The sequence below is a fragment of the Schistocerca piceifrons genome, chromosome 5, assembly GCF_021461385.2.
Source record: "Schistocerca piceifrons isolate TAMUIC-IGC-003096 chromosome 5, iqSchPice1.1, whole genome shotgun sequence".
NCBI lineage: Eukaryota > Metazoa > Arthropoda > Insecta > Orthoptera > Acrididae > Schistocerca > Schistocerca piceifrons.
The window spans coordinates 322,986,790-323,005,025 of NC_060142.1; the positions used below are offsets into that span (position 1 = coordinate 322,986,790).

An 18,236-nucleotide genomic window follows, 5' to 3' on the forward strand; every position below is an offset into this window, starting at 1 on the left:
CTGCTAATTTTACCAGTGTAAAATAGGATGCTCATTTGCTCCACAATGCTTTATCTTTTGATGTGGATCTATTGCTATCCCAAACATTTCCCTGTCCTCTTGCCTCTGGCCAGTCTTCTATTTCTCTGCCCTCACCCCCCTCCAGTCCTCCACTCCTCCCCCCCCCCCCCCCCCCCACTCCCCAAGCTGTCTTCCATTCCCATGCACTTGCAACTCCCCATTCCTTCTGCCTGCACCATTCTCCTTGCCCCTCATCTATTTCTCAATTCCTCATCCACTCGTCCTCCACTCCATTGCCCCCCCCCCCCCCAGCATCCCATCCTCTATTCATCTGCCTTCATTCAAACCCTACCCCCCTACCCCACTTGAAAGATCTTAAGATGTAACTGAGCAAAGTGATCTACTTACAATGGGAGTTGGCAGTACAAATCCCAGTACAACCATCCAGATTAGATTTCCTGTGGTTACCATAAATGGCTTAAGAAAAGTGCTGGAATTGACAGATCTTCTCTCTCGAGTTAATGCAGTTCTTAGAAGTAAAGAAATGACTGATATGTAAAAGTGTATTTTGAGATCACAGTCAAAATGCATTCACGAATTTTCTCTTCTTTTGCAGGTGATTTTGGACTGGAATCATTAGACTACTACACATACCTCAGCTATGGTGGGAACCATAAAGTTGATGGAACGAATGATGCTCATGATTTCCAGGAAACATTGAAAGGCATGTGCTACTAAGACTTTCTTCCAGTTCTTTGTGATTAGGCAGTACAATTTCTTGGGTGCTTGGTAGAATGTGTGCTGAAATTATCATTATACTTTTGGTTTGTGTATGCTAGCTATTCAGCATTTGGAAATTTTGTCATTTTTTAAAAATTTTACTTTGTTGTTCATACACATTAGTGGTTGTAACATGTGAACTCGTTTACAATTTGGCGTGATGGTACATCTGTGTATGGAGAGAAATTTTTACTGTGCTGTCAATATTTAATTGTATTGCAGTTTCTGTGCATTATTAGGACGTGCACTTGATGAGCTAAAATACAATCTCAGCCTGATACTGATGGTTTTATATTGCCAAGTTACAGGTGTGACAGTTGTCTGGAATTGAACTTCCTTAACTGCTCCAACTAATAGTTCATACTCAGTTTCTCAGTTGTGGGCAAGTGCATTGTCCAGAAGACATAAATACTTTCCTGTGCTTTCCAAACTCTTCCCATATTTTTTGATTCCTGTTGACCAATAAGATAAGCTTCATTTTAATCATTTATCAGTTCAACCTTGTAAGTAAATCAGTAACAACAATACTTTGTATTCCAGAAACTATTGACCATAACTAATCGCTGTGTGAAATCAGTTTACCGTGTTTTGAGCTACCGTCCACAGCTTTGAATGATGTCCTATATCTGATATGAAGCAATGGATCTAAATCTCTTTCACACTAACAAATTGGTGCATGACATCAGTTGGAGCCTGTCTGAACAAAAGCCATGAAGATGCCATAATTTACATACATGGCTCCAAGTGAGGGGACTCAGTTGGCTATTCAGTTGCTTCCCAGATAATGTTCTCAGGATTTGTTTACCAGCAGAAGGCCTTGTCCTTGAAGCTGGGCTTTTTTTGATGTTCTCACAAGTGACAAGTACATGAGAAGTGTCAGTACAAAAGCTTTCCTCATCTGTTGAGACTCATTGCTCTTCCCAGTATCAGGGGACTAGTCTCAGCAGAGAAGGCTGTCCAGGAATTCCGCTCCTTACTGTGAAACAAACGTAAACAGAGAAATTTGGATGGGTATTGCAACACATTGAAATGTGACCAATGCTGCAGTAGTCAAACAGGCTTGTGAAAAAAATGTAATAATGTTCTGTGAAATCTTTTCGTATTCAGTGGTGTCATTGCTGAATATAGTCGTGGATATTTTTGGGAAAGAGAAGGTCTGAAGATCAAATGAGATGACACTTCAAATTTTTAAATTGATTGACTGACTGTGGTTAACTCCATTGTCAAAGCTATTTTCGCTCTGCTTAGAGGATGTCTTTTCACTTATGGCATTAGAAGTTTGTAATCTGCTATTGCAATTTCAGCATTAGACCATTGTCAAGCATTGCATGCATTTTCCCCCTGTTTGTGTCTAGGGATCAAATGCTTGACAGTGGCGTAAAGCCAAAATTTAAATAGTAGAATAAAAACATCTACAGCCATAAGTGAAAATGACATCTTTCAAACAATTCTTATTGGCTGCGGACCCTTGTTATAAGAAGTTATGCTTGTTCTCCTCTGCACTTCATAACAATGCCTCCCTGGTACAACATGAAATTTCTTCAGATTGTGACACATAGGGCTTTGGTAGTGCATTGCACCTTATTTATTTGAGTATATTTTGTATGCTGAAGAGGGGACATTTAATTGCTTGGCTACAGATATACCCTGTATTTTATATTGCAGTGATGACCTATCGAGCTTCGTATGGGTAGCACTAAGTACCTATGGGCGGATGACTTGTCTGGTGTAGCGGACAGTTATATACAAAAACCTTCCTCATGAATCATTCTGTCTATTAACAAAAACTGTATAAAAATTCCCAAACCAGTTCCTGAGATTAGCCTTCTCATACAAAAGAAAAATTGAGTGGAAGACTTCAATAAATATTAGGCATAGATTTGAATATAATAGAGGGGAACATTCCACGTGGGAAAAATATATCTAAAAAGAAAGATGATGAAACTTACCAAACAAAAGCGCTGGCAGGTCGATAGACACACTAACAAACACAAACATACACACAAAATTCTAGCTTTCGCAACCAATGGTTGCCTCGTCAGGAAAGAGGGAAGGAGAAGGAAAGACAAAAGGATATGGGTTTTAAGGGAGAGGGTAAGGAGTCATTCCAATCCCGGGAGCGGAAAGACTTACCTTAGGGGGAAAAAAGGACAGGTATACACTCGCACACACACACATATCCATCCACACATACACAGACACAAGCAGACATGTCTGCTTGTGTCTGTGTATGTGTGGATGGATATGTGTGTGTGTGCGAGTGTATACCTGTCCTTTTTTCCCCCTAAGGTAAGTCTTTCCGCTCCCGGGATTGGAGTGACTCCTTACCCTCTCCCTTAAAACCCATATCCTTTTGTCTTTCCTTCTCCTTCCCTCTTTCCTGACGAGGCAACCATTGGTTGCGAAAGCTAGAATTTTGTGTGTATGTTTGTGTTTGTTAGTGTGTCTATCGACCTGCCAGCGCTTTTGTTTGGTAAGTTTCATCATCTTTCTTTTTAGATATATTTAGGCATAGATTTTTTATACTATTACTGTTGGATGTTTTATTGAGAAAATATTTTATCCCATGATTGTCACTGATCCTTTCACACGTTGAATGGTAGTGTTCTTAACAAGTTTTAAACTCACTCATCCAATAACAATTTTGTGTGGACACTAACAGCCACATGTTGAGTATCAAGCAACTTAATGCCCAGGGTTAGAAGCTCCTCATATTCTACGATGCCTAAAATTCTCCTTATTGTTTGTTGTTTTCCTGTATTTACAATATATTGTCAATATGAGCAGAAATTGGCAGTACTTCATCAGAATGAGGAGGTACGTTTTCTGTACCATTATATTATGGTATTTTTGCCACTCTTTGTTGGATAAGTTTTCTGATGGGCTGTTTTGCACATACTTTTTTTCCTAGCATTTCTACTCAGATGTACACATTTTGATATAGGATATACTTTCAATATCATGTATTAAGTCTGATGTTTTGTTTACATTCACTCTTTTCTATCCATATGACCATTTGGTCTCTCAGCTCTGTTGTTGGGGTGACGATTCTTCTGGAAATCTTGGGATTCTCAGAGAATTACACTTTACCTCGAAAAATAACGGAAATCTTGGAGAATTTGAGGAATTAGGTGAAATCCTAAGGAATTCTGCATTTTTAACCTTGCGTTGAACTTGAATAATTTTGAGTGTTATAAATCACAAACTTTAAAATGCGTAATATTTGAAAGAGTGTTAATTATATGAATATTATTCCATATAAGTCATGGATGTTTAAAAACTGCAGCTAAACCACTGCTTATGGCTGAGATATGGCTCAACTGAGAGAAAAGAGAAAAGTCATTATTGTCACATGCTGCACCCCCCCCCCCCCCCCCCCTATTAATTTATCAGGATCTTCTTGCACCATCTTCCTCCTCACACCAGGAATTCTCAGGGAATATATTATTTTTTTCCCCAAGTTTGAGTAGCCACCCTGGTTGTGATTCACAAATGAATAGACTCTTATTGCCTTCTTGTTCTACTCTTGCCTATCACCCTCCTTCTCCACTCCTCTGGTGCTCTAGTGTGATAAATGAATGGGTGTAACATATCAGAGAGCAGTTGAGGGGAAAGAGTGAATTTTCAGTGTAAGAATTTTTAATTTTGTTTATTTTGCACATTCTACATACAACTTTCAAAATGTAAAATTATTTCTATTTTGTATTCACTGTTAATTATGTAATATTATGATTTGCAATCATGGGTGGAAGATGAAAAAATGGCACGAGCAAAAATGTCATTTCACTTTTCAGAGGAACCAGTGAACTGGCACATAAAAAAGTAAAGAGGGTGTTGTAGAATAGCCACTGAATTTAATTTCATCAGAACTGCAAGAACTCCTGATATCTAATTACAATAATTGTGACTTTTTCACTTACATGTCCTCTGTCCTTTACTTGCTCTGTATGACATGTGGTGGCTTTAACTCATATTTTCCTGTGCTAATGATGCAACAAAATAATGTTAATTGGCTCTCCCTGTTGTATCAGAATTCAGAAAGAAGCAATTTTTTTTTTCAGCAATGAGTGTAATGGGCATGGCAGAAAACCTCCAGACTGATGTTTTTCGTGTTGTGGCTGGTGTTCTTCATCTAGGGAATATTATGTTTGAAGAACGAGGGAATTATGCACAAGTTTCTGACAACAGATGTGAGTATTGAGACGTACTGCTTTTGTAGTCCATTTATATGTTGTGATTCTTCAGTGTCTCCCGGCGTATTTCTTGCTCGAACAGTCCACAGGTGTACTGCCTGTCCATAGTGTCAAACAGGCACAGTATTTCGGTGATTAGACATATCGCCATCGTCAGGTGCGCTGACAAACTGAGCTCCTGAGGGCATGTGATGATGGCGACTTGTCTGATCGCCGAAATATTGTGCCCGTCGGACACTATGGACTGGCAGTACACCTATGGACTGTTCGACTATTTATGTGTTGTTGTTGTGTTGGTCTCCTCAAAAATATATTGCAACAGCAGTGCATAGAGCAATGAATGATAATTTGAAACTGTGTCTAACATTAGCTAGGAAAATTTGCTGATTTTCAACAGATGTGCCATAGTTGAAAAGAATGAAACTTTGCTAATCAATTCACATTTGAAGTGGGAATGTGTGTAGGGAATTTGGTAATTGTTGTAGTAATGCATTGCTGAGGGAATGCCACCCTTATGGTATTTTGCACTACTTTATAATTTGTTTGGTTCAATCCCGTCTCCGGCCATCCTGATTTAGGTTTTCTGTGATTTCCCTAAATCGTTTCAGGCAAATGTCGGGATGGTTCCTTTGAAAGGGCATGGCCGATTTCCTTCCCCATCCTTCCCTAACCCAAGCTTGCGCTCCGTCTCTAATGACCTCATTGTGGACGGGACGTTAAACACCACTAACCTAACCTTATAATTTGTTTTGCTCATACCCGTAGAGTTTCATAGTGATTAAAAATATTTTCTTCCCAACAACAGGTTTTCTACATTGCACAGGTGAGAACGCTTCTTGCAAAATACAGTGAAACTCCTTTTTAAATAATGTTTGGGGACCCAAATATTTTTCCGTAAATAGGGATTTTGCCTGGTACACAGGAGGAGTGACCCAGAATCGTAAATCAATCTTGCTTAGGTGATACAAGTGCTTTTTAATCACAAAATCAGCAATATTCTGTGCTATAAATTTAAATGCAGCAAGTATATAAATATTACACTTTTCACAGAACATATATTTTATTTTTAAAAAATCAATAAGTCTGGTTTATTTTGTCCTTCCAGCATATTTTAGTGAAAGAAGTTGTTGCTCCAGCTGGTTGATATTAGTTAGAACTGATTAATCTACATTATAAGAGGAAAAGTAATTCCTGACAGTATCAGTTCCTTGTACATCAGCAACGAAACCGAATGCATTGCTCTCCCCTTTTCTTCTTCTTCTTCTTCTTCTTCTTCTTCTTCTTCTTCATCAGTGCCATTGCCTGCTCCTACCTGTATTTCTCATAAGCATTTTACTTGCATCAGTCGTGGGTGGAGAAGTCAGGATGTCATTATCGCAACAAAAAATGTCCTGGAATGTTGTATTTTCAGAAATACCAATTTCTCTAATCTATTTTTCATCTGGAAGTCTGTTGTCTTCAACAGCAACTAATGTGAAACAATTTAACACATTCTGTTGTGTTACAGAATTCCAGGCGACAACAATCATATGCATAACCTGTACAGCGCTGAGTCTCATCAGTTTCTTCCTCTCAAAGAATGAAACTGACTTATACCCAAATGCTTCTCTGTATTTGGATTTAACAGAGTGTTTTATGCATAAGTTCAGAGGCTGAAGATGACCTGGGCAGTTTGGAGGAAGGAACACAACATATACTTATTCTGAAATTTTGTCTCCTTGGTATGTACGGTGCATATATCAATAAGTAGTACAATTTTGCTTCCTGCTGCACCCTCCTTGGCATCTAAACAACAGAAAAAGTCATTAAGCTTTCTGACATCTCCAGGGACTATTGTTGTACTCGTAAGTACAAAGAAGTGCTTTTTACTTTGGAAAGATCTGGGAATTGACAGTGGTGGGACTCTTCACTATCATCACTATTTATGCACAGTAGTGTCGTCATCCTTTCTGTAATTTTTCACCTCTGTGCCATTTTTCTCACTTAAGAATATGATTTTGCAGGAAGTAAATTATAAAAGACACCATTTGATCAGTGTTCAAAATGGACGTGGGCTGTTACCCTGTATCAGTCATGGAAATATGATGTTCTTCCAGTAGTTCACACTTCCTGTGACCAGGGTCTCGCTTTCTGCACTTATACTTTGAAATGACAGCTTATGGTGTTTTTTATATCAATTCAACCAGCCCTTCGATGTACAGAAATTTTCAATGCTGATCTTCAGAACAATTTCATGACTTCTCTTGCAGTATGGTTCCTCTTATAGGAATTCTCCCACTTCTCAGTCCTTGAAATTACTTTAGGATATTTTCCACCTCATTGAATGTGGACATATGAATGATGTTCCTTTTTGGATCCACAGCAATCGTTAGCTTTGACATTTAAGAACACTCACTTATTTTTGAATATACGTCACATGTAGAATCGTATTTCTTTGTCTTATTGGAAAGATTCATTTAAGATTGTCATTGTCAGCTTTTGCTGAACTGTAAATTTCGTATACACTTGCAGTCCATAACTCCACAAAAATTAAGCTGATGATGTAGACAATTCAGTAACCAAACAACTACGCTTTTTGCATTTCATATTCGTGGTGTCAGATCATGGGACCTGGGACCCATGAGAAATATGGGCCCTGCAATGAACTTGTGACATCATATTAGTCACCTTGCCCACCATATTTTGCGAATGCTTGGCTCCATGCAGAGCCCCCAAGAGATCAGTACCTCAGTGGAAAGGTTCCCACTGAAGGTCTTAACTTTGTTGTGTGCTATTGGGAGCGTACATATTTTTAAACACACAATTAAGAATTATTAAAGTTGTCTGAAATAGTTATTTGCTCCGCACTGGGGACGTCTCCTGGCACTCAGAAGACCTGTAGTGTCATGTGCTGTAATATATGCAATGTGGCCTGTCTGTCTTGGTCTTGCGTCTTTCTCGGTCTTGCATGACCTAAACTGCATGAAAATTGATCTCAATTCTTTCAACACATCTGTTGGTATCAGTACATCTACATCTACATCTACATTTATACTCCGCAAGCCACCCAACGGTGTGTGGCGGAGGGCACTTTACGTGCCACTGTCATTACCTCCCTTTCCTGTTCCAGTCGCGTATGGTTCGCGGGAAGAACGACTGTCTGAAAGCCTCCGTGCGCGCTCTAATCTCTCTAATTTTACATTCGTGATCTCCTCGGGAGGTATAAGTAGGGGGAAGCAATATATTCGATACCTCATCCAGAAACGCACCCTCTCGAAACCTGGCGAGCAAGCTACACCGCGATGCAGAGCGCCTCTCTTGCAGAGTCTGCCACTTGAGTAAAAGGGAAGTCAAGATATTTACTGCAATGTAGGCACACATCAGCATGTTGAATCAATTACCATTTTCTGCATTCCATAACAAAAATTTTGACCTGTGTGAAGTGAAAACAAATCAGAATCTCTCAACAGCATGTTATGAATTACATAAGGAACGGATTTCAGTTTGCAAAAGTTTCATGTTTATTCCTTAAAAGTGGACTTTTTCTTAAAGTGGGACGCGTTAAAAGCAGGGAGAAATAACATTGCTGTTATGGGAGTTTCGCTGGGACTGATGGAAATATTCGTTAAAAGTGGGATTTCATTAGCGAGTTTTAAATCAGGTTTTACTATATCCCTCATTTTCATCACTCATATGGTCTCAGCCTTCGTTAGCCCTTGTATTCCATGTGCCACCTCCCCCTTACTCCTTTCTTTTCTTGCCCCATTCCATCCAGCTGTCCCCAACTAAACTCTTACTCATGTCTTTATTTTCTTCTCCATCATAACATTTGGTTCATGTGCTATAAAATTCATTGTTGGTTTTAGCATTCCACCTTTCTCTACTTCTGTTCTATTTTGTTATTTTCTTTTTGTTTTTTCAGCAAGTATTTCTCCTTTTTAAGTATTATCTTTTTAATATTCTCTTTTTCGTATTCCCCCCCACTTATCCACTCTTATTTCCCCGATGGTCCTCTGCCCTAATACTAATTTCACTCTTCCAATGGGAGCATCTTCAGATATCGATTGCCCTTGAAAGATCAATGCTCCACTTGATGCCATTGTCAACACAAAAGTGCTGCGAGTTTTCCCCTTTCATTTACCTTTGTTTTCCACTTGCATTTTGCAATTTATTTTCAGATTACCATTCATATGTGGTGTTCAAATTACCATCAACTTACTAGTACTTTTTTTACTCTAAAATTTGAATCTCAGTTCTTAGTTTGCTGTGTTTCAATATTTCTCTGATTCAATTTGCATTGATGTTTTCTTCCTTATAATGGCCAAAAGCCCACTTGTTCTTTTTTCTGCTCCTATTTTTGTCATTTTCTCTGATGAGCAGAGAGGGGAAAAAATGAAAATTGGAGGTTTAGCTGTCTCTTTTTTTTTATTTTTGTGTGTGTTAGTATTGCAATTCCATTTTCAGTACATGGAGCTTCTCTTTCATCCCAAATATTGTATTTAATATTCATGTCTATTTTATTCAATGGCTGCAAGAACAGTGTCTTTGTAAGAAGAACCTTATGATGATCTTGGATTTGGTCACCCTTTCTACCAGAGCGCCGTGTTATGATTCTCGTAAGTTGATCAGGGAGAAATTCAGCCCCATAGTGACAACTCTCTTCAAATTCACCCTCTCGTTATATTCTTGCTGCTCAGTAGTGACAGTTATAAACAAAAGGATGGTGTGCCATGGGGTGCTTTTAGTCACCTGTTGTACTGGACCTGTTCATGAAGGATTTTGAAGAGAAAGCCTGGGAAAAATCTGCACTGAAGATTGCATGTTGATTACACATTTGTGATGTGGCAGCATGGGAGTGAAAAGCTTCACGAGTTTTCCCACATCTGAACTCCCTACACCACAGTATCAGATCACCATGGAGGTGGAAGAGAATTGCAAACTCCCCTTTTTGGATGCCCTATTGGAGCACAAGGCAGTGGCATTATGAGACCGGAAAGTCACTTACGCTGACTGGTATTTCTAAACCTCCAGCTGCTATGATCCTTCATCGTGCGAGGATGTGCTACACATATGCTGTTCCACATGGCCCATACAATATCGGATGATGAAAGCCTGCTAATGGACCTCAACTACCTTAAGAACATATTCAAAAAGAATGCTTGTGACAGGAGGAAAATCTGACTTGCTTTCAGGCAGAAGATGCAGGTCCACTAAATAGACTACTATGACTGAAGAATAAGACAATGGCATATCTGCCGAACACTGACCAGGTATTGAACAAGATAGGCAGTATCTTGGTTCAACATAACATTAAATGCATTTTCCATCCATCTTTAAAAATACATGCTGTGTTAGATGTAATGAAAGATAAATTGGGGTGTCATAAACTGAATATGTACCGTATGTCATGCAAATGTGGTAAGGCGTACTTTGGGCAGACTGTACTGACAATTGAAAAAAGATGCCAGGAGCATAGGAGGTACACTGAACACAAGCATCCAAAAAAATCTGTCATTGCAGGACACTGCATAGCTGCAGGGAAAGCAATGAAATATAAACAAATGGATGTGTTGTAACAGAGCTTGTCATTATGGGATTGCGTTGTAAAGGAGGATGTTGAAATAAGAGTGATCAATAGAGACTGTCATTTCACGATGGAGCATTGGACTTGATGCTCAGCCATCTGAAGTCACAACATCAGTCAACAGCGAGAAGCACTGAGGGCCTGGAGTTTGCATCCATTATTTTGTGGTCATGTCTCCCCACCACTCCACCAGATGAGGCCTGTGACCAGGTAGTGAGGGAAAATGTGGGGAGCAAGAAGAGTGTAAAGGAGGCATGATGTACCAAAGATGTTCATTCTTCAGATACCACCTGAAATGATGACAAGGTAAGCTGTAGAAATATTGTGTTTCTTAAGTGATTGCAGCAGGCTGGACACCCAAGAGCAATACAAACAACTGATCCAGCAGGGAAGCTTGAGGTCACACAGCATAGTGAAAGGATTATCATAGAAAATATATACAAGGAACAATGATCCTCTGGAGTAGTAAAAGTGCATGTCTTTTAGCTCCATAGGTGAGGAAGATATAAAAAAAGTGTGGTGGGACTAAAGGAATTGTTTTCTACATTATTGGATATGGAAACTGGTGATGAGGCAACTGGAAACAATAGTGGAGAGAGGGGACAGTGGTAGAGACAGTAGGAGATAATGGTCTGGGTGAAAGAATAGAAGAATGAATGATCTGTTAGAATTTTGCGCAAAACACAATTTAACTACTGTAAACATATAATTTAAGAGTCATGAAAGAAGGGAAAGGAAAAAAGGAAAAAGAAATTGGAATTGTGGTCCTTTACAGCTTAATGAATTTCTGTGAACATGTCTCAGCGGTGTTAAAAACTGTATTTTTTGTGTGGTTCACGTTTAGTTGATCATCATGCGGACTGGCAGAGGACAAAAATACAAATGAGCAATTAATAAATTTCAACACTTTGCCAATAAAACTTGTCAAGAAATGCCATTGAGTGCCCATAAGCTCCAACTTGTCAAGAAATCACCAGAAGCAACTACTTCTTGGTATGGTATTTACAAAAAATGTTATCTGTTTGGTATAGATTTCTGTTATGTAACTGATCCAGCAAAGTTCATATATGTCATGGCAGAAAACATCACACAGTGTTATAATATATATTCATATACGTTCGCACTATAATAGGTTTCAAGATGATAAGGAAAAACAGCTTAATGTGCTGAAACATGAAACCTCACATCGTAAATAATATATTTAATGCTTTGAGAATAATTTGACAGAGCACTGAAAGATCAAAACTGAAACAGAGCTCCTGAAGTAAATGACATTCCCTCAGAATTATTAGGATCCTTCAGAGAACCATCCATTACAGAACTACCCCACCCAGTATGCAGGATGTATGACATATGAAATATCCTCCGACTTCAAGAAGAATGTAATAATTCAGATTCCAAAGAAGCAGGTCCTGACAGGTGTGAATATTACTGAACCATCAATTCCATAAGCCATTATTGCAAAATACTGACACGAACTATTTACAGAAGAGTGGAACCTCCAGCAGAAGCTGACCTGGTGCAAGAATGGTTTGGGTTATGGACAAATGTAGGAACTACAATGCAACACTTACCATACAACGTGCCTTAGAAGAGAGAATGAAGAAAGGAAAACCTACATTTACATCATTTGTTGATTTAGAAAAGGCTTTTGTGAATGTTGATTGGAATAGATACTCTGAAATGTAGAAGGTATCAGAGAGAAAATACAGGGAGCAAAAGATTATTTACAACTTTTGCAGATCTAAGAATCTAGGTGCATGAAAAGAAGGCAGAAGTGGAGAAGAGGGGGAGTCAGGGTTGTCATCTCCTCTCAGTGTTATTTCTGTACCTTGAACAAGCACTAAAGTAAACTAAGGAAAAATAATTAAAATTCATGCAGAAGAAATGAAGGTTTGCTGATGACATTGTAGTTCCTTTAATGGAGGCAAAGCATTTCAAAGCTCAGTTGGACAATATGTGCCATGTCTTGAAAATAGGTTATAAGATGAAAATCAATAAAAAAAATCACTGATAATGGAATGTAGTTGAATTAAGTTACATCATGCGGAGGGTATTGGATTAGTAAATAAGTCAGTGGAAGTAGTAGATTTCTTGCTGTTTGATACCAAAATAACTTAAAATGGTAGATTAAAGAGAATATAAAATATAGAATGGCAGTAGCAAGAAACTTTTCTTTGAAAAAACAGATGTGTTCGTATTGAACATAAATGTATTTGTTGATAAACAGCACACAGAGAAAGGGAACAGAAACTTTTGAAGTGTGGTACTACACAATAATGGTGAAGAGTAGGTGGGTAAGTTTGGTACTTAATGAAGAGGTAGTGAATCAGATCTTGGAGAATAGTGCTTGATGGCACTATTTGATTGAAAGAAGAGTTCAGTTAACAGACATATCCTGAGACACCAAGAAATAGTTAATTTGGTAAAGGAGGGAAGTGTACATGGCAAAAATTGTAGAGGGAGCCTTAGACCCAACTACAGTAAACAATTAATATTAATACGAACCACCACAGCTGTATTAATGTAAGATTATTATGACACTTGTTGATGGCCATTGAACGAAACCGATTGTTTCATAAGTAATGTATATTAACACAGCTGTATTGGTTCATATTAATATCAATATGAATCATCGATGAAGCACTGCATGATCAAGATTGTAGTAAACAGGTTCAAATGGATTTTGGGTTCAGCAGTTACTCGTAGATGAAGAGACTTGAACAGAATAGACTTTAGTGGAGAGCTGCATCAGACAAGTCTTCATACTGGAAACAACAACAGTAGCAACAACAACAAATGAGTTAAGAATGGATCACATCTTTTTTACACTCAATAGTGTAATGATAAGATGCAGGTTTCTTCTTCATTTGTACATGGCATAATTGCAGTGATCTTTGGGCTTCTACATCTCGTGTTTGACTTCAGTGAATGGACAAAGTTATGTAAGAGTTAGGTTTCCAGTATTTCCCATCAGGAGTTCAAAATCCCAGTACTACCAATAAATATATTTGAAAATAGAAAAAAAAGTATAGCTGTGATAATTGTTAGTGCCTCCCTCAGGGAGGGGACAGAGAGATGTGGGGGAAAGTTGAAAAGCAGGGGCAGTCATTCACCTCTGCAGTGAGGGCAAGAGGTAGCATAGCTGATTATTTGGTCCCTTTGAAATTCTGCAATTTTCTGTAGTAAATTTTGCTTTTAATACACATAGTAATTATACCTACCAGTCCAATTACTAAGCTAATTGTCAGCTCTCAGTGCTGTCATTAAAGGAAGTATGGCTCAACACTGCATGAGTCTATTCATCCTTCCTTTGAATCATTCATTCCCACACTGTGCCCCATAAATCCCATCATGAAGGACAGTCTGCAGGGACTTAGAAAGAATCAAATTATTCATTAACTGGCAGAATTGTGTAAAATCAAACAATGTAAAGTCTCGGATGGAATAACAGCAATATGGAAAGTATAGGTTCATATTCACCACATAGAGGAGGTGTTGAATCACAGACAGGCACAGTGAAAAGAATACTGGAAACATTTAACCTTTCTGACAAAGCTCTTCCTCAAACATTTACACAACAACAATAACAGCAACAGCAACAGCAACAACTCACACACACGACTGATAGTTTCCAACCACTTAGGCCCGACTGTGTCTGACAAGAGCATCACTCTGCTTGGATGAGTGGTGGGGGTGAGGAGGCGGCAAGGGGCAGAGAGGGGGAAGGATAGCAGGTTAAGTATGGCGAAGATGCTAGTGCTGTCTTTGGGAGCATGCAGGGACATTGCGGTGACGGGATAGGGGTGCTAGGTGCAGCTTCTGGAGGCTGCCCTGACGGATGGTGGAGGAAAGGGAGGGGGAAGAATTGGAGAAGACGAAAGGGTCAACATGGGAACATGTAGGGGTTGTCTGACAACGAGCCCCATGTTCACCCATGTGTGGTGAAAGGCATTTTCCAAAATACTTGTATGTGCACCAGCAGTTTACTCTTTCATCACGACTGATCATATCAGTGATGCAGAGGTGACCTTCCCCCATGAATGATACTGGCAGACTTTTCACTACCATGTACTGCATGCACATGCTGTTTCAGCGACATGTATACTTACTGTTGATATCCTTGCTTGCTTTCTAATACTGACTTCAAACATTTTAAATAAAATACAATTTTTTTAGTGCTGTTATGTGTTTTGAAAAAAGATGCTTATGGATTGCATTTATATCAGATTATAGCTTTTCCACAGATATGTTATTGTTGCTCTCAATTAGTAGTTACTAAACCAAAAGAAGTTAGTCACAGGTGGTAATGTACTTAAAGACTTTGAGCTAGTGCAACATGGTGTTATAATTCACAAATTCTCACTTGAGGTTTACTGAACCAACAGGAAGAAGAAAGTACTCTTAGATATTGCTTATGACGTATTGTAATCCTGGAGGTCAAGACTTCTGATAAATGTATTTATTGTCTTGTACCAAGGTTACTAAAATTTTTATTTAGGCTTAATACATTGGTGGAATTCATTGCATTGTCTTCTCTGTCAAATGTGGGGAGGTTATTGATGTCCAGTGTTTTTTTACATATTCTGTTTCAGATCTTGATTTCCCTGCCTACCTGTTCCAGGTAGATCAAGGACATCTAAATAACAAGTTAATAAGCCGACGCTTTGATAGCAAGTGGGGCAGTCAGTCAGATACCATTGATGTTACGTTGAATGTGGAGCAGGCTGTGTATACTAGAAATGCTTTAGCCAAGGGTGTATATGCAAGGCTGTTTGATTTTCTAGTCAAGGTAAGAATGTTAATTTTTATTAATAAGGTATGGTTTTTGTAGTGCTATTGTGCTGTGTGAAGAAATGTGACATTATTATTGCAGATTAATAAAGTACGTCCTTTTAATAGGCTTCTAAAAACTAAGTTATACACAACAGGTATTGATTGCAGTTTGAGTGCTTACTTTCCTTTGTTGATGTTTCTTTAATTTTCTGATTCTACCTTCCTTTATCATTTAGATGTAGAGAGGCACATAATGAAGATGACATTATAGCTAGGTTTTCTAAATTAGTTGCTTCTGTCAGATATTTGTGCACCCTCATGTACATGCATTTGCGTAGGGAGGGAGGGAGGGAGGCAGGCAGGCAGGCAGGCAGGCACTGGTATGTAAGATAATACGTCGAAAGTATTTCAGAGTAGCCTCACTGAAGAACATGCACATAGTTCCTATTTTGAGCCATTGAAAATTTGTGAAAATAACAGATATCAAAATGAGTGAGCATGGAATTCCAAACAACAAGGTGGTTGATAGGGGAAAGGCTGCTGTACCTGATGCAGTTCATTTGCTCTGTATTAAAGACACAGGAGATGAGTCTCTTTTTCCAGCAACAGTATTCTGTAGAGTGCCAGTACAACTGTGTATTTCATGTGACCCTTTCTTTCTTTTAATTTTTTTTTTTTTTTTTAAGTGGAGATCATTTCAGTCTTTAACCACAAGTGGTCTTGTTTTACTCCAAGAAAAATACAGCACTCTGTATTAACCAAGGGTTCTCAAAGACAACTGTGTATGCTTGAAGATGTCTTGTGTTCGGAATAATGTTCCTCAAGATTCTTTATTATTTCTATTCCTCCAACATATGGTACATCCAGACAGTTTTTAGGCTAAAATCGTGGATTTTGTGTACATGTTTTGCAGTAAAGTACAGTTTCTTTTGCCCACCTAGCATCTTCCAGTTGCTAAATATAACACACTCTTTTGTCTTCGTGGCAAGGGAAAACAGTAATGAAGTATAGTTTCCTGCTTCTTAGCTGCTATGCAGTACCTGTGGACAATACATAGCCACTTCCTTATGGTTTTTTGCTTTGAACTTCATTAAGACATTCCTCCATTATTGTTTAGAATGTAGTAGTGGAAGTATGAACTCTTATTTGATGCATTTGATTTCTTTTTTCCTTTTTTTCCAGTTGTTATGCAAGCACTTTGCATTCTTTGCTGCATCTGATTTTTTTTTAGCCTGTTGCATGTGTTCAGCATCAGCAGCTTTCCCTTATTTTACTGTAATGATATCATCATCCCGTCTTCTTTCTTGAAAATACATACATCACTTTTCTTCTTTTTAATTTTATTTCATATTTTCTTAGCCAAGTCAGCCCTACTCTTTTACACTGTTCCAGTCAAGCATTTTTTATTTTTATTTTATTTTTTTTTTACCTCCTGCAATTTATTTGCCAGTACTATATTTGTGTATAACCTATTTGTGAATACGGTATTCCAGTGCCTGTGTTATTCTGATGACAATGCACTGTGGCGACCTCAGTCATCACGTGACACATCAGATGAATTCGCAATTGCGAATAGTGACTACCATCAGCTGTAGAATGGAATGACGACAAAGAAAATCTATGCCGGACCAGGACTCGAACCTGGATTTCCCACTTATCACGAGCGGTCGCCTTACCATTTGGCTATCTGTGCACGACTCACGGCCAGACCCAAACTTCCACATGTTGTCAACCATACATCTACGATCTGTACTCACACATACATTAAGTGTATTCCCATACAGATCAGATGTTTTACTTGAGGTGCAATATCTGATCTGTACAGGAATACACATAATGGATGGGTGAGTACAGATCGTAGATGTATGGTTGACAACATATGGAAGTTTGGGTCTGGCCATGAGTTGTGCACCAAATGGTAAGGCAACTGCTCACGATAAGTGGGAAATCCCCATTCGAGTCCCAGTCTGGCACAGATTTTCATTGCAGTCATTCCATTCTACAGCCGATGTTAGTCTTTATTTACAATTGCGAATTCATGTGATGTGTTTTGTAATGGCTGTGGTCGCCACAGTGCATTTTCATCAGAATAACACAGGCACTGGTATACCATATTTATCGGCTGATACCGGACATGCGACTTTCAAGTACAAAGTCTGGTCTGTATAGGATTACACATAATGGATGTGTGAGTATAGATGTATGGTTGACAACATACGGAAGTTTGGGTCTGGCCATGAATCGTGCACGGATAGCCAACTGGTAAGCCGACCACTCGCGGTAAGTGGGAAATCCGGGTTCGAGTCCTGGTCGTGCAAAAGATGGTTTCAACAGTTCAGAAATAATGATTTTGATGTAAGAAATGAAGAACGTGGAAGACCACCAAAAAAGTTCGAAGACGCCGAATTGCAAGCAATATTGGATGAAGATGACACTTTGAGTCAGAAGCAAATGGCAGCAATGCTAAATATTGCACAACAAACAATTTCTGACTGTTTGAAAGCTATGGGAAAGATCCAGAAGTGTGGAAAATAGGTGCCACTTGAATTGAATGAAAGACAGATGGAAAACCGAAAAACCATTTGTCAAATTTTGCTTCAAAGACATGAAATAAAATCAGTTTTGCATCGAATTGTTACGGGCGATGAAAAATGGATTTATTTTAAGAATCCTAAACGGGAAAAACCATGGGTTAATCCGGGACAACCATCAACATCGACTGCAAAACCAGATCGATTCAGCAAGAAGATAATGCTCTGTGTTTGATGGGATCAGAAAGGTGTGGTGTATCATGAGCTTCTAAAACCCGGTGAAACTAATTGCTACAGACAACAAATGATCAATTTGAACTATGCGTTGATCGAAAAAATATCAGAATGGGTCAGAAGACATGGCAAAGTAATTGTTTTACACGACAATGCACC

The 18,236-nt window shown here is 38.7% G+C and overlaps 1 protein-coding gene across 1 annotated transcript in view; it reads left to right on the forward strand.

Moving 5' to 3' along the window:
* Positions 1 to 18,236, forward strand: part of LOC124797926 (unconventional myosin-Ie-like) — a 365,871-nt gene that overhangs the window by 58,710 nt on the left and 288,925 nt on the right. Inside the window, exons 7-9 of the mRNA XM_047261058.1 lie at positions 617 to 724; positions 4,842 to 4,970; positions 15,132 to 15,328. Coding sequence (XP_047117014.1) covers positions 617 to 724; positions 4,842 to 4,970; positions 15,132 to 15,328 — 434 coding nt within the window. The remainder of the gene's footprint in view (positions 1 to 616; positions 725 to 4,841; positions 4,971 to 15,131; positions 15,329 to 18,236) is intronic.